We start from the raw sequence: 21,470 nt of genomic DNA, 5'->3' as shown, positions 1-21,470 counted from the left end.
GGCTTATAGTCCATGGAGTCGCAAAGAGTCGGACACATCTGAGCGACTTCACTTTCACTTTGACTTTTAAAAAGACTGGATGTTTAGTTTAAACGTAGAAAAATTGACTTTGCTTGCCAAGAATCAGTGCCTTCAGAAAAGGAAAAAAGTATTTCGTTGATTTATTCAGGTCAAATAAACATTCCCAACTTCCACTCCACCATTTACAGGAAGAGATGTGCTGTGAAATTTGTAGTCACAGCTTATGCCATTAACAGTTTGTGGCACATTTGGAGGAATTTAAAAAGTAGTGTATGAAGGCTTTTTATTGTACTGAGTCAGATGGCTATATGGGTGACACTATGGAGATACAGTGACCTCGTTGAAGTACTGACTTTAAATAAGTAAAAGGGTGGTGGTCTAGTGGTTAAGACTTCACCTTCTAATGCAGGGGGTTTGAGTTCGATCCCTGGTAGCAGAGCTAAGATCCCACATGCCTAGTAGCCAAAAACAAGAAAAAAGGACCAAAACATGAAATGGAAGCAATATTGTAACACATGCAATAAAGACTTAAAAAAATAAAATAAAAAATAAATAAGTAAAAGGCACTAAAGAAATCCAACTTGTTCAAGCTTCAATAACTCAATATCATACCTCCCTGAAGAGATGAAAACACCAGATTTAAAACCACAGAAGGAAGAAAACTGCTGATTTGCTCCAGGACATGCTATCACTCAGGGCCAAACCAGATATGGGACGATTTCTATTGATCAAGGTGGACTAACAAGGACCAGAATTACCCTGCTGCCTGGAACAAGTAAAATTTTTATATTTTCCTGTATTATTTAAATCTTTTTAAAATATAATCAACTATTTGATGCAAAAACAATATTTGTGTAGAGTTTATAAGTAGAAGTAAAATGCATGACAATAGCACAAAAGCCAGAAAGTTAAAATCATTAAGTATAATGTTATAAGGTTCTTAACTATAAATGAAGTAGTGTAATAATACTTGAAGTTAGACTATTATAGATTAAAAGATATATAAACTATAAAGCAATCACTAATGTAAAACAAAATAGAAAGTAGAATCGTAAAAAATACAAAATTACTTCAAAAAGCATTAAAAGAGTAAAATGAGAGAAAGGAACAGATATGAGAAACAAAACAAATAGTAAGATATCTATAGTAGATTTAAACCCACCCATCCAATTTAAATGCAACCAATCATATTAAATATAAATAATTAAGTATAAACACATTAAATGTAATTAGTCCAAATAACCCAACTGAAAGACTGGATAAAAGATCAAGACTTAACTATATGTTGCCTAAAAGAAACCCACTTTAACTATAAAGGGACAAGTGAGTTTAAAGTACTAATAAAAGGATGGAAAAAGAAATTCCATGCTAATACAAGTCACAAAAAAGCTAGAGTAGCTATATTAAAGTAAGATAAAGCAGATTCCAGGACAAAGAATATCACTAGTGATAAAGAGGACTATTTCCTAACGATAAAATACATAATGATATTATGTCTTCATCAGGAGGACATCATAACCTAAATGTCTATGTTCCTAATAACAAAGCTTCAAAATACACAAGCAAAACCTGATAGAACTAGAGAAAAATAGACAAATCCACAATTAACCAGACTTCAACAAAGCTGTCAATAACTGATAGCAAATCAAGAAGAATCTTACAGAGACTTGCACAACACTATTAACCACTAGACTTAACAGATATTTATAAAACACTCCATTCCACAATAGCAAAACACACATTTTTAAAACAAGTAAGTGCACACTATACTGAGTCATAAAGCAAGTCTCAATAAATCTAAATGGATTCAAATCATACAAAGTATATCCTGACCACAAATTAGGAATTAGTAACAAAAAGACATCTGGAAAATCCTCAAATATTTGCAAACTATATAAACCTCTATAAAGCCCATGAGTCAAAGATAACATCAAAGGAAAAATGAGAAATTATTTTGAACTAAATGAAACATGCCACAGCACATTTGCGAGGCAGAACTAATGCAGTATTTAGAGGAACATTTACAGCACGGAAATGCCTTTATCAGGAAAGAAGACAAGTTGCAAATAAACGGCCTCAGCTTCTATATTAAGAAAGTAGTAAAGGGATATCAAAACAATAAATGAAACCCAAAGTAGATAAAAGAAAGTAAATAATAAATATTATAACAGAAATCAGTAAAATTTCAAAGAAGAAAAATATAGGAACAAAGACGGTGAAACCAAAAGCTGATTCTTGGACCAATAAATTTGATAAACTTAAACCTACCAGACTGATGGAGGGTAAAATAGGGAAGACAGAAATTTACAATATCAGGAATAACAGAAGTAACATCATTAGATTCTGAAGTTATTAAAAAGATAAGGAAATATCCTAAACAATTTTATGCTGATAAATTTAACTACTTAAGAAAAAAGGACACAATCCTTCAAACACACAAACAACAATAGGCCATCAAAAACAAATGAATAACATAAATTTTATATTTATTAAAGAAGCTGAATTGGAAGTGAGAAAAATTTTCCCACAAAGAAAATTTCAGGTACAGATGGCTTACCTGATGAATTCTACCAAACACACAAAGCAGAAACAATACCAATTCTATATAAACTCTTCCAGAAAATTAAAAGAGAAATACTTTACAATGCACACTGTGATATCGTGCATGCATGCTAAGTCACTTCAGTCATGCCCAGTGCTTTGCGACGGTATGGACTATAGCCCGCCAGGCTCCCCGTCCATGGGATTCCCCAAAAGCAAGAATACTGGAGTAGGTTACCATGCCCCTCTCCAGGGGATCTTTCCAACCCAAGGATCAAATCCCGTCTCTTATGGCTCTTGCACTGGCAAGCAGTTTACTTTCTTTAGAGTAAACACAGTGGGAAGTATCGCACTGTGATCTGAGGACACTCTAAAACCAAAGCCAGAGAAATAACACAAGAAAACCACACACCAATATTCCTCCATGAATACAGATGCAGATTTTTTTTGGCCATACCATACAACATGCAGGATCCTCATTTCCCCACCAGGGATCAGGGATCCAATCCAGGCCCCCTGCATTGGAAGCACAGAGTCTTAATCCCTGGACTGACAGGGAAGTCCCCAAAATTCTTTAAGATAATTTTAGCAAATAAAATGAAGCAAATCAAGCAACATATAAAAAGATACTAAAACATCAAGACCAAGTAGGGTTTTATGCAAGTGTGACAAGTTGGTTTAAAACTCAAAAATCAATCTAATTAGGAAAATCCCTGGTAGTCCAGTGGTTAGGACGTGGCACTTTCACTGCAGTGGCTCAGACTCAATCTCTGGTTAGAGAACTAAGATATCACAAGCCACATGGTTCCCCCCGCCCTCCCAAAAAACAATGGAATTAATATTAATAAACTAAAAAAGAAAACCTATGTGACCACTTCAATAGATGCATCTGACATCTATTCCTGATTGGGGGTAAAAAAAATCCTATTAAGAAACTAGGAATAGAAAGGAATATCTTAAAATTGATAGGGGGCATCTACAAAAACACCAACAAACCTAAAGCTAGATCACAATTAAACAGCAAAAGACTGAGAGCTTTCCCCCTAAGAGAGGCAAGGAGGTCTGCTCTCACCACTTCCATTAAACATTAACCTGGAGGTGCTAGCCAGTGCAATCAGGCAAGAAAAAGAAATAAAAGGCATCCTGACTAGAAAAGAAGTAAGTCTTTATTTGCAGACATTATGTACAATCCTCTGTATAGAAAAGCTAATAGAATCTGCAAAATACCCACTAGAAATAACATGTGAGTTTAGCAAGGTTGCAGCATACAAGGTAAAAATGAAAAAATGAATCTGTTATAGTCTATATACTAGAAATAAATTAGAAACAAATTTTTAAAAATATACTACCCACAGTATCATCGAAAATTGTAAAATACTTACGAGTAAATCAAACAAAAGATCTATAAGACCTGCACACTGAAAGTTTTATAGTGAGAAATTTTAAAAGACAAAATACAGAGAGAGATGTACACTATTAAAAAATTAATTCTCCCCAAACTGATCTGTAGTTTCAACACAACCACAATCAAAATCCCAACAGGCTTTTTGTGCAATATTGACAAGCTGAGTCTAAAATTCATTTGGACATGGAAATGATCTAGAAGAGCTAAAATAACTTTGAAAAGAGAAAAACAAAGTTAGAGAATTTGTACCTGACCTCAAAACTGATTACAAATCTATAGTAATAATGGCAACCCACTCCAGTACTCTTGCCTGGGAAATCTCATGGATGGAGGAGCCTGGTAGGCTACAGTCCATGGGGTCACGAAGAGTCGGACACGACTGAGCAACTTCACTTTCATTTTTCACTTTCCTGCACTGGAGAAGGAAATGGCAACCCACTCCAGTGTTCTTGCCTGGAGAATCCCAGGGACGGGGAAGCCTGGTGGGCTGCTGTCTATGGGGTCACACAGAGTCGGACACGACTGATGTGACTTAGCAGCAGCAGCAGCAGCATAGTAACAAAAACAGTATTCTGTGAGTTGAGATAAACAGTAGAATGATAGAATACACCAAAGACCAGATACAGACCCCCATGTATATTTGATTTTCAACAAAGGTACAAAAGCATTTGAGTGCTGGAAAAAACAGACTGTTTAACAAATGGTGCTGAAGCTATTAGATATTCATATTTTTAAAAAATTTCAATCCTTATTTTGGACTAAATACACAAAAACAAAATCAAAATGGATCACAGATTTGAAATTACAAAACTTTTAGAAGAAAACATAGGGAAAATCTTTGCAACCTTCGATTAGATAAAAATTTATTAAGATATGAAAAGCACAATTCACAAAATGAAAAGATTCATCAAAATTAAGAACTTCTACTCTTTGAAGACAGTGTAAAGAATATGATTAGGTATGTCACAAGCACTTAAGAAAACAGTTTGGCAGTTTCTTAATGGGAAAAAGCAACTGCAAATCACATAATTTATATCCTGAATATGGGGGCTTCCCTGGTGGTTCACTGGTAAAGAATCCACCTGCCAATGCAGGAGACACATTGATTCCTGGGTTGGGAAGATCCCTGGGAGGAAAGCATGGCAACCAATTAGTTTTCTTGCCTAGAAATCCCACGGACAGGGGAACCTGGTGGGCTATAGGCCTTGGGGTTGCAAAAGAGCTGGACACAACTTTGCAACTAAAAGAAACAAAAAAAATCCAGAATACAGAAACAACTCATATAACTCAATAAGACAAATCCAATTTACTTATTTAATGAAGTATAGCTGATTTACAATGTTTTGTTAATTTCTGCTATATGGCAAGGTGACTCAGTTATACATATGAATACATTCTTTTGTAAATTCTTTTCCTTAATGATTTATCCCAGGACACTGAGTATAGTTCCCTGTGCTATATAATAGGACCTTGTTGTCCACTGACGAAACCAATTTAAAACTGGACAAAAGATTTGATTTGACATTTCACTGAAGAAGATAGATGAATGTCTGATAAGCATATGAAAAGATGCAACATTACTAATCATCAGAAAAATGCAAATTAAGATCATGTTGAATAGGGCTACACAGCTCCTACATGGACTGAAATTAAAAAGACTTATCATACCAAGTGTTGGTAAGGCAGTGAAACTGAAACTGTCATACCCTGCAGGTGGTAAAATGATACAAGCACTTTGGAAAACAGTTTGGCAATTTCTTAAAATGTTAAACATAAACCTACCACATGACCCAGTCATTCCACTCTTAGGTAGTTGCCCAAGAGAAATAAAAGCATATGTCTATACGAAGATTTACATGCAAATGTTCACAGAACCTTTATTCGTCATGGACAAAAAACTAGAAACAACCCAAACGTTTAGGTAAACTGATAAATAATCATGGAATATTCACTCAGTGGCATACTACTTGGTTAAACAAAGGAATTAACTGTTGACACAAGCAACAACATGGATGAATCTCAAAATGTACTAAATGAAAGAAATCAGATTACAAGTTAAGTACATATTACATGATTTTATTTATATAAAATTTTTGAAAATCCAAACTAACTTTTAAAGGCAAAAAGTAGACTAGTGGTTGTCTGGTGATGGAGTGGAAGGGATGGGACAGAAGAATTATCAACGGATGCAAGAAAACTTTTTAGAAGAATTAGATGTTCATCTTCTTGATTGTGGTGGTGGTTTCATGGTTATTTAAGTCTGCTGTATGTCAAACACGACAAACTGTTTTTTTAAGATGTATGTATTTTTTTAAGACATATGATCAGAACGTAACATTTTAATTCACTTCCCATTGCCATATTGCCCATAGCTCAAAGAATCAAAGATTTTTAAGAACTGCAATTCATTCATGCATGTGTGCTAAGTTACTTCAGTCGTATTTGACTCTTTGTGACCCCATCGACTGTAGCCTGCCAGGCTCCTCTGTCCATGGGATTCACCAGGCAAGAATAATAGAATGGGTTGTCATGCCCCCCTCCTGGGGATCTTTCCTACCCAGAGATCGAACCAGCGTCTCTTTTCTCCTGCACTGGCAGGCAGGTTCTTTACCACTAGTGCTACCTAGGGAAAGTTAAATTTATAACTGATTCACACAGCATGTTGTGTTTAAATCATGCTTTAAGTTTCTGAGTCCTTGAAATACAAACCTTAGGATATTTTTAAATTACGAAGGATATGCACCATAAAGCCAGGTTTAAGAGGAGCTGAGATGAACACAAATCAGGCCCAACAAGAGGCCAGTGTTCTTGGTTTTTGAAAAAGAACACAGGAATTCTATAAATATCCGAAAATATCTCTTATATGGCCAAGCTCTGATCAATGTTTGGGTTTACTTGGCTCTATAAAAGTAGATTCTCTTTTCAGAATTTCTCATATCAAAAGGGAGAAGCACTTGAAGTGTAAGTCCTAGAATAAATAAAGCTATGCCCCAGATGAATACAATTCATGGTTCTTATGACTGTGTGGTCTCTTAAATTTCAGTATTCTTACTGGCTTGGTCAAGCATAAATAAAAGGCTGACAAAGGCACGCTTTCAAAGGGAAAAAAAGTCCTATTTTTATATTTTGTATTACTGCTAAAAATACATAAATTTAGATCACCATTAGAATTTGTATAAACTTTTTTATATGTAGAAATATTCACACCACTTACCACAAACAGCTTTCTCATGTTGTCTACAGTCAATAAAACTTGGACAACTCTACAAAGATGTTCAGTTATGACATCCAAAGCATACCCAGCACATCAAATGTCATTATTTTACAGTTACAGTGCTGTATAAAGCACATAGGTAAACTACAGGTTCAAGGTTCAAATTAACAAACATCACAGTGAGTGCTTTTTATAATAACAGTTTAAAGTTTTTATCTATGAGAAACCAAATTATATAGTAGTGAAGAGAACAGACTCAAGAGTGAACTGCCTGAGTTCCAATCTCATACTAGCCGCCCACTTGCTCCATAACCTTGACCAAGTTCCTTTATGTCTCTGTGTCTCTGATTCCTCACCTATAAAATCCGGATAATAATAGCATTTACTTCATAGGATAGCTACAAAGATTAAATAGACAAAAAGAACCTAGAACTGCACCTGGCTCATGTAAGTATTCAGAAGTTTTACATTATTGTTGTCATTATAATCATGACTATGACTATCACTGTTATTAGAGTTAAGATTACTATATTGGATAATTAACACTTATTACTGATAATATGAAAAACAAGAATATGTCTAAGAATTAATATAAAAGAAGGATGTAAATAGACATTTTTCAAAACAAGATATACAAACAACCAAAAAGCATATGAAAAGATGTTCAGCATCACCCATCATAAGGGAAATGAAGATCAAAACCATGATGAGGTATCACTTCACACTGACTAGGATGGCTTTAATAAAAGAGAACAGAAAGTAACGAGAGTGGGTGCCAGGAGGTAAAGAAACTGGAACCCTATACATTGCTGGTAGGAATGTAAAAATGCTGTGGAAAAGTTGCAGTTTCTCAAAAGTAGGTATAGACAATGAAGGTTACGTAACATTGTGAATGCACTTAATATCACTGAATTGCATGCTTAAATAATTAAAATAAATGTGGTATGTATATTTACCACAATAAAAGAAAAAAAATTAGTGCAAAAGAACATATTGGTTACTCTCTCCAGCATCCTCACTTTTATTCCTTCAGATCTCCAGTGAACTCAAACCCATTCTTACCTATGTGGTTCCAAAAGAGGCACAGAAGGTAGGATAAGACATATTGCTAAATTCTAAGAGTACTTAGGAAAGTCTAAAAACGCTACTTTAAACAGCTCATGACATATTTTAACACAAATATATTAAACTGGAAGCAGCAACTTAGGAACTTGGATAATAGAAATAGGGTAATATCCCCAAAATGTACTAGATTGTAACTCACATTCCAGTCTTATTCACATTCTAATATAACTTCACCAAGAATCTTTACATCAGTACCCTTACATGATTACTTCCCAATAAAATGGAGAAAAGAATGATCATGTTTCATAAATTTATTGAAAAAAAATGCAGGGTATTTTGAGACTGTAGGGAAAAATCCAACATTGAAAAAACATATCATTTTCTATAATGTGCTCACTGGTAAATGGAATAACATTGCTGGTTATGTAAGCAAAACATTACTATTGCCAGTTAAGCTACAGGTAAGGAAAGATGAAAAAGTAATGCATGAAAAAGCAATGTAACTATTTCTCAAGGTATGACAATCAGGTGGACTTCCCAGGGGGCACTAGTGGTAAAGAACCCACCTACCAATGCATGGGACTTAAGAGACGCATGTTGGATCCCTAGGTCAGGAAGATCCCCTGGAGGAGGGCATGGCAACCCACTCCAGTATTCCTACCTGGAGAAAACCATGGACAGAGGAACCTGGCGGGCTACAACAAATGGGTTCGCAAAAGAGTTCGAGGCAACTGATGTGACTTAGCATACAAGCATAACAATCAAGTTGTACACTAAACAAAACTAAAATGCAAATACCTAAAAATATCCTCAAACTGATTAAAGGTGTGCTTGAAAAAGAATGACCTCGGACTTTCTGACCTGAGCAAAACAGCAAGACATATGGCTATATTAAATCCTCTAGAGCAGGGGTCCCCAACCTCCAGGATCTAAGGCCTGATGATCTGAGGTGGAGCTGATGCAATAATCATAGGAATAAAGTGCACAATAAATGTAGCGCGCTTGAAACATCCTGAAACCATCCCTTGCCTCCTCTATCCCAGGTCCATGGAAAAACTGTCTTTCACGAAACTGGCCCCTGATGCCAAAAAGATTGGGGACCACTGCTCTACAGTGTCTTTCTGTTTCAATAGGAATCACCACATATGATACTGTTCTTTACCATGTTATCAAATAAGATTCAAACATTAGCAAATAAAGCATTTCTATGAGGATGAAAACTACTCTGAAGTCTTTATGAAGCCAGAAAATACTAAAAGTACACTCATTTTTTAGATTTGAACCATGTCTTTGGATAGCGCTGGGCATCTTTTTCAAGGTCTGTTCTTTGAATCAGGCTAACCACTATCCACTGGGCAACACTGGTCCATTACAAAACAGAAATGTGCACTAGAAAGGCCTTGTGCTTTCTCACTCAGAGATATGCCTGAAATTTGTAAACAAACGAAAATGTAACTGTTAAACCTACAGAAATCAAGGGAAGAAAATACTTATATGTCATATCCTGCCCAAATTTAAATCAAAATCTCCTACAAACTTCCACAATATTAACTGGATACAGGATTCTACATTTCATTCTTAAACTGCTCTACGTGACTATTAAAAGTTAAACTACTCTGTTCCTTTCTAAGTTTGCTCCTATTACATGCTAAAATAGCTAATGAATAAGAGACAATTTGGGTATGATTTCAACTAAATAGCATTTTGGAAAAGGAGAAACTATGGAGGCAGTAAAAACATCAGTGGTTGCCATGAGCTGGGAGTTAGTGGGTAGGGAGAGATGAACAGGACACACAGGATTTTTAAGGCAGTAAAAATAATCTGTATGCTTTGACTCCATATTCATGCTTCCCTCATTCACTTGGAAATATGCCGTTAATCAAAAGGAGTACCATTGAGAAAAAATTCAGTTTTGAAGGTAAGCTATTAGAACTCTGAGCATACTTAATATGTGCTAAATAACATTTAAGACACTACATGCACCTGTATGCTCAGTCGTGTCCAACTCTGCAACTCTATGCAATGCAGCCCACCAGGCTCCTCTCTGTCCATGGGATTCTCCAGGCAGAAACACTGGAGTGCTTACCACGTCCTTCTCCAGGGGACCTTCCCAACCTAGGGATCAAACCTGTGTCTCCTACATTGGCAGGCAGATTCTTTACCTCTGAGCCACCTGGGAATTTCACTACAGGAAATCTAGGCAAACATACTTCAATATGTTGAATGCAGCAATACAGAAGTAGGACTTAAAATTCTGAGCCATATTTTCATGTATTTGTGGGAGGAACTGCTTTCTAGGAAGGTCACACAAATTTGGCACTAAGTCTCAGGCCTTTAAAAACATACTCTTCTAGGAATTCGGCCTAAGGAAATAGTCAGAAGTTCAAACATCTGTAAACAAAGAGAATCAGTAGACTGTAAACAAAAAATTTTTGAAAAATGTTAATATTTAAAATAGGATAATGGTTAGGTAAGTTATGTTAAATCAGTCATTAACAAATTATATTTTCAAAGAAGCTTCAGTAATAAAGCAGTGTGACACTGGCATACGAATATACAGAGACCAAAAGAACACAGTAGAAAATCTTGAAATAAACTAAATTGTATATGACAATCTAGTAAAGGATAAAGGAGATGTCTTAAATCAGTGGGGGAAAACATGAATTATTCAATAAATGTTGCTAGGATAACTGAAAAATCATCTTTCTGAAAATGAAATGATATCCATATCTCATACCTTATACCAGGATGAATTCCAAATGGATCAAAGATTTAAAAAAAAAAAGAAAAGAACTAGACAAACCATGGGAGAGTTGGAACTTCAGAATAGGAAAGGCCATTCTAACAGAAAACCAAAAGGCCATAAAAGACTGACATATTCAACTGTATAAGAACAATTTCCTCAAAGAGAAAAAGAAAAACAAAACACAAATTAAAATACCATCAACTCACAGCAGACAAAGGGTTCTTAACATACTAAGAGTCCCTGCAAATCACTAAAGGATCCAACAACCCAATAAAAAGGGGCAAAAGATATGTACAGTCACAAAAAAGGCTATATTTAAATGACTCTGTATGATACTCAATCACATTTAAGGTAAGATTTGAAAATTTAAAACTATGACTATTTTTTACTTTTTAGATTGTCGCATTAAAAAATACTTGATAATTCACTATACAGGAAGATGGGCACTCTCATACATTGATGCATTAGTAGCTTAGCAGTGTCTGACTCTGCAATCCCATGAATTGTAGCCCGCCAGGCTCCACTGTCCATGGAATTCTCCAGACAAAAATACTGGAGTGGGTTGCCATTTTCTTCTCCAGGGGATCTTTCCAACCCAGGAACCGAACCTGGGTCTCCTGCATTTCAAGCAGATTCTTTACGGTCTGAGCCACCTGGGAAGCCCCAAACTTTGGTGGAGAAATATAAATAGGTACAACACCAAAGAAAAGCAATTTAGGAATATCTTCCAAAATTTTAGAAAACACATGTCTCTGACCCAGCAATTCCATGAATTTTTGTTATAGATATACACAAGCAAAATGGTTTATTTTCAAGATTATTTATATACTATCACCTGTACCAGCAAAACTCAGGGTTAAATGATGATTCTTCAATGCATCAAGCAGTCATAAAAACAATATGGAACCACTTTACAAATGGACAGGAAAATATATCCAAGATACAGTGATAAGTATGTGTGAAGGAGAAATACAAGGGAGGAATAACACAAAGTGTAGATCAATTCCTATAATGGGTCATCATTTCTGTTTAAAAAAAAAGGAGGAAAAAAAGCATACAAGAGTAAAAACTATACTATCAATTCAGATACAAAACAATTAACAATAACCAGCTTCAGATCACCCCCCCAGAACACCAGATCAACCTCCTTTGGGGGCCTATTCCAGCCATTTCATTAACCTCACACACACACACACAAACAAAACTTTTTTGACCATGCAGCTTGTGGGACTTCCCAATCAGGGACTGAACCCACACCCCTGGCAGTGAAAGCGGAGTCCTAACCAGTGGACAGACAGGGAATTCTGGACCCTGAATTTTTTTTTCAACCTAAATTTCTTGGATCCTACACTTGGCAGAATCTTTTATCTATCTACTTCTAGGGGCTTCCAAGATACCACCAGTGGTAAAGAATATGCTTGCCAAAGCAGGAGAACAAAGGGACATGGGTTTGATCCCTGGGTCAGGAAGATCCCCTGGAGAAGGAAATGGCAACCCACTCCAGTATTCTTGCCTGGAAAATCCCATGGACAGAGGAGCCTGGTGCGCTACAGTCCACAGCGTCACAAAGAGTCGGACCCGACGGAGCATATCTACTTCTACATGCATGAGACAGGTATGGAAGGATACCCAAAAATTTCAAACATTTATTGATTGTGTGTGGGGTTGGGGGGACAATGATTGCTTGCCAGATGCCAAGTGACGGGTGAAGAGGAGGGGTTAGAGGCCTCATGGTATATCCTTTTATACCTTTTGAATTTTGAAAGTAGGAAACGTATTACCTATTTTTAAATTAAATTTAAAAACAGAAATATATTGGAAAATTTTTAAACATTGTCAAAGCCATAAGGAAATACATGATTAGAAAAAAGTGTGATACAAAATAGATGCAATGATACCAAATATGCACAAATGAGTATATCCATACAGAAAAGACTGAAATAAAATACAATAAAATATTAAAATAAGAATTATCTCTAAGAGGTGGAATTACAGCTGATTTTAATTTTCTTCATCTTTTCCTATAATTCCAATTATTTACATTAAGCATGGATTACATTCATAATTAGGAAAATAGTATTAACTTTTTAATGATATGAATCAGAGAGATTAGAAATTAAAAGGGAAGATATAATATAGTTACAGGTATTATCCAGGGTTCTAAGGATCATAAATGAAATATTCAAATTTCCTTAAAACATCCCTCCAATCACAGAATAAAGAATTTAGGAAGAGACCTAATCTGGCCTCTAGTCCACCTCTAAATCCACCACTAAGAGATTATTCTTAACCTCCTACTTGGTGGATGTTTTGACCATTTTTGTTTTCTGTTACCTAGGTAATGGTACTTCCAGCACTTCCCTTAAAGACTGTGAAACTAACAATCTGGTATTTCTCACTGACCTTCAGCTTTGAAAGGTCATCTCCCTAAGGGAAAGCAGTACGATCTAGAAGCTAAAACAGGAGGCTGAGGAATCTGAGGTTAAGAGTTCTAATCCTGACAAACTGTGGAATTTGTCTCCAATTTGGGGAATAAGCTAAATTTCCTGAGCCAGTTCCCTTACTGAGGAAACTTATAAAGATTATTTAGAAAAATATTTAGGACCACCAACTTTTTAACTTTTTACACTATTCTGAATTTTGTTTTTCGTGCCTTATGTTAAAATTTTTCCTTTCTAAATTTTCACTCTCCCAAGGAATATCTGCAAGTATTACCAATCTCTTAGACCCAGCTATCTGGGTTTCCCTGATAGCTCAGTTGGTAAAGAATCTACCTGCAATACAGGAGATCCCAGTTTGATCCCTAGGTTGGGAAGATCCACTGGAGAGGAATAGGCTACCCATTCCAGTATTCTGGCCTGGAGAATTCCATGGACTACAGTCCATGGGGCCACAAAAGAGTCGGACACGACTTAACGACTAAACAACAATACCTGCAAAGGACACAAGGTGAACACAACTTGAGCCATGCTGAAGATAACTTATGGGGAAATGAGAATGCAATCAGTCTCTAAACTGGATCCTTAAGTGCAAAGCAACCGCACACAACTAATTAATGTAACTAAACACTGGGTGAAGGAAGGTAAAACTCAGACTCCTAACACCTGAACCCTGCTGGTAGCAATAAGATGATCACTACTATGTAACAGCACAGCAAGTGAAGTTTTTTTATGCTCTCAAGGGCTCCATTTTTCTTTCCTTCTCCCTCTTTTTTTTTTTTCCACTATATTCCCACTAACCCCCCTGAGCTGGGCCTCAGGAGGTCCTTTTATCCCCTACTATTTACATATCATGTACTTCTTGATGGCTTCCTTCCCACTAGAAAACCAACCACATTAAACTTGTAAAGAGTTCTCTACCAACAGGTCTTGAGAAGCACTTGATAGCTTTTGGGAAGAAACACCCATCAGAGAGCAGGTATCCCACTGCCAAGGGCAGGTGAAGCGGTTTCAGTAGGGCCCTCAGCACACTTCAAACTCCTCCTCCTGGTTAACAAGACAGAACACCTCTCTAGTTACTTAAAAGTGATTCCAACGGGGCAGGACAAGGAAGCAGACAGCTGAATTTTTTCTGGATTAACTCAGTCATTAGTTGAATGCTTTTTTGTGGTTCACCTACTCAAAAGGTGATCAAACCACTTTGTGTTACTGAAGAGGGCAACTGCTAAAAACAATTACATAAACCCTCTGCTTTAATTTACCTCATGCTTCTTTCTAATGAAACAAAGTGTTACAAACCACTGCCTTGCCACCACTTCCTCAGTAATCTCAGTAAAGCCTATTTTGCCATGTGAATCCCTTTTCTTTTCTTAGCAAATCAGAAAAAAATTATTCCATTCAACATAACTGTACATCATCTTTTAAGGGGCATGCACTGAATCATATTACCTGAAAAATATTATTATATTAATATATCATATTAATATATATAATATATTAATATATCTGAAAAGATTATCTAAAAAAGATAAAGGCAATCTTTATTTGTTAAATATTAAGTATTTAATTTGAAAATTAAATATTTGTTTAAACTATTCTCAGATAAACAGAACATTCTAGAATTTCATTTTATTTACTTCAGAGAATGTATACAGATCCTCAATTCCATACCAGCAATTCCTAAATCCAAAAAGCTGTGAACACTTTTTTTTTATAACTTCTCTAGCAGTAAACTGACCTACAATGACATCATATTATGCATAGTCTTGTATCATACTTGGTGTGAATACTCATTTAATTGCAGGACTACTAACATGACTGATTCTTGTTAAGTTTCTCCAGATACCCCAGGGGGTTTAGGTCACTGTATATATACCATATTTTCTAAAATCAAAAGTTTTGAATTCTGAAACACTAGTTGAAACGGTTTTGGAAAAGAGATTGTGGATGTACAGTTTCTATTCTGTAAGAATATTTTTGTTCTTTGAAAATGAAATAGCAAAAATGGATAACCATCAAGGACCAAGTGTATAGCACACAGAACCCTGCTCAACGTCATGTGGCAGCCTGGATGCATGTCTATGTACGGCTGAGCCCCTTCACTGTTCACCTGAAACTGTCACAACACTAGTTAACTGGCTATATCATGACACAAAATAAGTTTTAAAAAAAAGAAAGAAAGAAAATGAAATAGCAATAAACCAACATGATAGAAGGCAGAAAAATACTAAGATATTGTAAAGGAAATTATCCACCATCTGTGACATTCGTAGAACACAGAAGTTAAATGACTACACAAATTGTATCTCAAAGGCAAAAGGGGGGTCTGTTTGAAATCAACATAATTTAAAATAAACATTATATATCTAGGCCTTCTTGAAAGTTTTAACTTCAGTGGAGAACTGTCTACTACTACTGTGCATAAAATCTATTGGAGATCACAGGAAATTTAGGTGTCAACACTCAAAGTCAATGTGCCATCCTTGATGTGCCATGATTCCTAAAGATTCCTAAAACATTAATACTGATTTGTAAAAGCTCAATTAATCGCATTTGAGGAAATTAAAACACTTAAAGTAACATGAATATGTTTGGGGATATACTGAGTACATATTTACTGATTTTCTTCTGGCAATCAATTAGCTAAAGCACATAAAACTTTTAGTCTTGGCTGAGCAATTTCATTTATCTACATGTTAATACACAATAGGAGTCATGGGGTGCATATTTAAGATGTGTAAGAATGAGTGATTTGCTAAGAATATTCAAAGTGAATTATGCTAAGGTCATGCTGTGTAAGGCCAGTTGAGTTAGTCACAACTAATTCATACTGCACCAAAATAAAACAACTTCCTGGACTTGTTACTGGCTGCAACATTTTAAGTAAATATAGAAACATTCTCTAAAAAGGCAATAAAATATACTTTCCAAATTAAAACACCATCCTTTAATTGCTGAAGCATAAACAATATTATTTACTACAAACAGGTAGGACTTCTATCCCTACCAACTCATATCCAGTTTGAGAAACTCTTACCAAATTCTCATTGCCATATTCTAGAACTGTATGATATTTGATATAGCATGATTAATTCCCTTTTTTTCTGCTTGCTGAAACTGTACCAGTCTTTAGAAACTTTCCAAGAGGTCTCTACCAGTCATTAAGAAACAATGAGCCATATATTAGCTTAATGGTATACAATAATGCTGATGTTATTTATTAACTGAATATTTTAGATAAGTCCTGCCCATGCTATTAAAACAGTATGGTTTCTTGGTGATCAATTCATCATGATAATTGTATTTCCCTTCTAGTTATTAAAGAGCACTGCTGTGCATACACTTGCAGACCTGTTGTACTGATGGGTGCAAAGCTCCAATGCCGCCACAGCTAGAGACCGATATCTTAAATTTCCCTCAAATAGTGTCCTTCACTCATCATCCACTCATGGTAAAGTAGTTAATTTTAACGTCCTCATTGTTTACCAGAAAGCACAGACAGTGAGGCTGGCTTCGCCGCTCCCGTTTCCTTTTGCTGGGCTGCTGAGCTTTTTCAGCCAATTGACTTCGCTTTGAGGCTATAAATATCTGAAAAATGTTCTGCATTTGATGCTCTTGGATTCTGCATCCATATTTAGCTGTTTGTGGCATGCCTTTGTTTAAGCTTCTCTACCACCCATACAGTCAGTCAGGTTGAGATCTGGATGGTCAAAGGACAGATGGATCAACATTCGACAGACACTGACTTACCACGGGGGAGGCATCAATCTGCTGGACACTGTGACAATGAAGGGAGTGGCAAGACAGGAATACAAAGATCAGCAAGACAGACAGACTCTCTGGTGTCAAAAATTTTATAGTCTTGACGGGCATGGGCACAACTTACAGTAACAGTGGTAGAAGACAAATGGAACATTTTACAGCTAAAAGAAAATGAAGAATAGCATGATTTTCTCTTAGTCCTGTCTCAAAGATGTGCACTTGTTTGTGTTCTAAATATAGATCCACGTATATATATTTCAAAAAAGTTTCCACTCGTGACAACACACAAAACCCTGGATGTAAGTATTATCTACCAAAGAGCCAGACCTATCAGTAGCAAACTCAAAATGGTGTCCAGTCTTCAAATTTTGTGAGGTAAACTAATAAAATATTGTTTTTAAAAGTTTGTGTAAATAAATAAATAAAAGTTTCTGTTAAGATATCTGAGGGGAAGGGGGTAGTTCTGTTTCTGTTTGCATACTGATTTCAAACATAAGTATATTGCAGAGGATGTGAGCCATAACCAGAGGCCAACAGCACTTAATACAGCTCTTTACTTTAAACCCTATCTTTAAAGCCCACATGGCTATTTTAGGTCAGGTCTCAAAACTGAATGAGCTGGATCTGAGAACCCCATCCCCACCTTCCTATCTTGTGAAAACATTCCAAACAAATATACATTTGCCCTCAACATTCCTTCTTTCAAAACTCAGTTCATTGACCTTTTGATAAAAGTGCTCCCCAGAAACCCGACAGTCATGATTTAAATGCATTAAAGGCTTGCTTGATGCCTGGCCTCAAGTCAGGCTGGAAGTGGGAGACCAAGTTGTAGGTAAAATAATAGGGCAGGTCATAGAATCAGAGAACTTTAAAGCTAAAATATACCATAGATACCAATTACTCCAGACTCCACGTTTTATGTAGAAACCTAAGCACACGGACTTAAAATTACTTGCCCAAAGTTAGACAACAATTTGTGGCAAAGCCAGAATGAAAACCCAGGTTCACAATCTCCAGCTGCATACTCTACACTAGTTTCTGGATTTCTTTAAAAAGCATTTGAATACATTCATCGAAGTCTCTTCCAGTTGTGTACAAGAACCTTGATGTTCCAAAACAATCAGGATTAAACAAATAAGAAAATCAAAACAAACTTTTCCAAATTGATTTTCTACATTCTATTATTTTTGCATCAAAGCTTTTCTAAGAGCTATACAATAGGCAACTTAAAAACTAGCCAAGGATATAGAAAAGTCAAGAGTCATTAAGATAGTTTTAGAATATTTACATCAAACTAAAGATGGACAGGGAGGCCTGGCGTGTTCATGGGGTCGCAAAGAGTCGGGACACGACTGAGCGACTGAACTGAACTGAACTGAAAGACAATAAAGTAGTATCCTCTAAGAGCTGCCTTAGAGGAAGGAAAGTGGCAGTACTAAATAGTAAATAAAAACTATTTCTGGCTAATTGATAGGGAAGACAAAAAAGCTACAATGCAGCAGAAAATCTGCAAATTAACTCTGAAATTTTATATACATTAAATATGTGTTTGTGAGAGAGAATATACATGTATATTTTTAAGAGGGCTTCCCTGGTGGCTCAGATGGTAAAGATTCCGCCTGCAATGCAGGAGACCTGGGTTCAATCCCTGAGTTGGGAAGATCCCCTGGAGGAGGGCATGGCAACACTTAGTATTCTTGCAGGCTACAGTCCATGGGATCGCAAACAGTCAAACACAACTGAGCAAATATGCACAGCACATATATTTAAGAAACAATATATACATACACACACACACATACACACATAAACCTAGGCCTAGGAATGGACTACAAAAACAAGCACATTCATTTTATGGGTTACATTCAAAGTATGTAGCTAACACTAGGTCTAGAAAACTCAGACAGAACTACTGAATTGTCATATATTCATATTCTTGCCGTAACAAGGCTAACTTCATACAAAAAAACAATATGCAAAAGAAGTATATAAGAAAAGATAGGACAGGAGAGGAAAAAGTTGTAACCTCCAATATACTCTAATTCAAGTTCAACTTCAGATTTTCACCACCCTGTTATAAACCATCGGCTAAGTAGGACTAGCAGGTGAATGAAAAATCAGCCACTAAAGTTTTTAATCTGCTGAGAATGAACTGGATGACCTTGCATCATCTCCCACTTCTTTGCTTTAATTCTTTCAGCTAACTAAAACAACATCAAGAAACATTTACAAACAGCCAGCAAAATACAAAGTGCTGCATACATAAATCCATTAAAAAAAGGCTATAAATACTGCTGGATTTTTAGAACTGCAAGGACCATTAAGGGATTATTTAATCCAATCCACTCATTTTACAGATGAGGAATCAAGAGGTCAAAAAAGTGATCTGATCTGCTCCAAATCACATAGACACTTAGCGGCAGAACTGAGACAAAAATTCGTATCTCTGGACTCCTAGTTCTATGATCTATCTCTCTGATAGTGATAGACAAAGTCTTGAAATCAACTAAACTATCCAGGAAGACAACTTCAAAGTCACCGTCACTCCTGAATAGTAAACACATAACCTGCTCAAGATGGGGGGAAAAAAAAGCCAGAAACACATAAAGTAATTGATCACTATATGCTTAGATGCACATGACTGCAGGATAACACCTTAAACTTGTGTTGATTTCAGATGCTTCAAGCTTGCCATCTTATACTCAGCCACATAACTAATGTCTTTTATATCCCTGTGAGCTAAGTGATAAACACCTTGATGTTTCAATGATTTGGAAAGCAACAGCTCAGTCCTGAAGGCCAGGCTATAAATCTTTGGGCTACAGGTTTTCAAAATCAGCATGGCTTAAACGCTGCCACAAGGCTTGCCCTTATAGAATCTCATCATTCAGTTTTAATTAAAGAGGTGGTTACTAGGAATGCAGAAAGGGAAAGTTTTAGTGTGTTCATCACTTTTTAACTTGCTGAGTAGCAATCCAGTCACTTTACAAAGAGCACCAGAAACAATAGTGCAATCTGAAACAATCCACACCCCTTGGACTAAGTGCTTGCCTTTGGAGAGTAAGGTTCAGAAAGAGGTTACAGAAGTAAGACTGTTCCCCTTCTCAAATGAATACTTTTGATTTTTACTTTATTATCTTAACCTCCACTAAGCTTTTTCATAATATCTTGGTTTGCAGTCTTCCCTTGCTCAAGACTGATTGATTTCCTGGTGTCTTCTTCTTGAAGATCGGCTGACACCTCCCTTGAAGTAACCACCTGAAAATTAAGGCTTCATATCCCAACTCCACCTTAAACTTACTGCAGGAACCTGAAAAGGTCCAAAGACCATACTGAGTCACATCTCTCTCAAGTGCAAGTCTGGAGAAACTTATCAGGAATGCACCCCCAGAACAAAAAGGGATGTGGGAAACGGACCCAGGATGGATGGGGACTGAGAATGGATGGGACTGAGACCTGGGGAATGCATTTCTGCCTGAGCAAAGATAAGAAACATCAGCCTCTAAGACGGCCTTAGGTCCTTACCGTACACGCGGACCCAGCTCTGTTGCTGGCACACGGACTCCAGAAGAATCCGATCCAACATGCCACCGGCCATGGCCCCACTGACCGGGACAACCGCGTCCAGCTCCTCCGTGGGGAGCGGCGAGTCGGACTCCAATCCCGGGAACATCTCTGGCCAGGACAGCGCCTCCGCGGCTCCTCCGGACGACAGGGAGAGCTCCATGGTGCCCCGGAGGGACAAGGCGGCGGCGGGGCGGGCGCGCGGCTCCGCGCCCTGCTTGCGGAAAGGGGAGGCGGAGAGCGCAGCAGCGGGGGCACGGACCCGAGCGGCAGCCGGCGCGGACGCGGCTCACCTCCTTCCCCGCCGCCCACTGCCCGCGGCTCGGGCGCAGCAGCCCACCTGCAGCCGGCGGGCGGGACCCAGGCCGGGAGGCGGATCCAGCGTGGCCCCGGGCGGGGGGTGGGTCCGGGCTCAGGTGTGGGTCCCTCCCGAGAGGGACGTGAAAGGACCCGGGAGAGGCGGCTCGCCCGCCGGCCCCCTCGGAGCCGCCTTTCTGTGCCCCCGCCGACGTCTCCCGCGGGCCGATCGGGCCGGGGCTGGGGATGGAGCGGGGCAGGGCAGGGCTGGGCTGGGGGCGTCGCCGCCAGGGGCCGCCCCCTTTGACCGGCTCCCGCCGCCGCCGCCGCCGCCGCTCAGGGGCTCCGAGTGTCCACTCCCTCAGCCTGTGGGGAGGGCGGTGGCCCCGGGTTTTCGCCCGCCAGTCTTCAGCACCC

The 21,470-nt window shown here is 37.6% G+C and overlaps 1 protein-coding gene across 2 annotated transcripts in view; it reads right to left on the bottom strand.

Annotated features, from left to right (window-relative positions):
• The window catches only part of RASAL2 (RAS protein activator like 2), a 386,680-nt gene extending 365,761 nt beyond the window's left edge, over positions 1–20,919 (bottom strand). For both annotated transcript variants that reach the window (XM_068986041.1, XM_068986042.1), the window contains exon 1: positions 20,718–20,919. In XM_068986041.1, coding sequence (XP_068842142.1) covers positions 20,718–20,919 — 202 coding nt within the window. The remainder of the gene's footprint in view (positions 1–20,717) is intronic.
• Positions 20,920–21,470: the final 551 nt, after the last annotated feature.

Source organism: Capricornis sumatraensis, chromosome 14 (assembly GCF_032405125.1).
Source record: "Capricornis sumatraensis isolate serow.1 chromosome 14, serow.2, whole genome shotgun sequence".
NCBI lineage: Eukaryota > Metazoa > Chordata > Mammalia > Artiodactyla > Bovidae > Capricornis > Capricornis sumatraensis.
The sequence above is the reverse complement of the archived record's forward strand: the minus strand, read 5'-3'. Positions and strand labels throughout refer to the sequence as shown.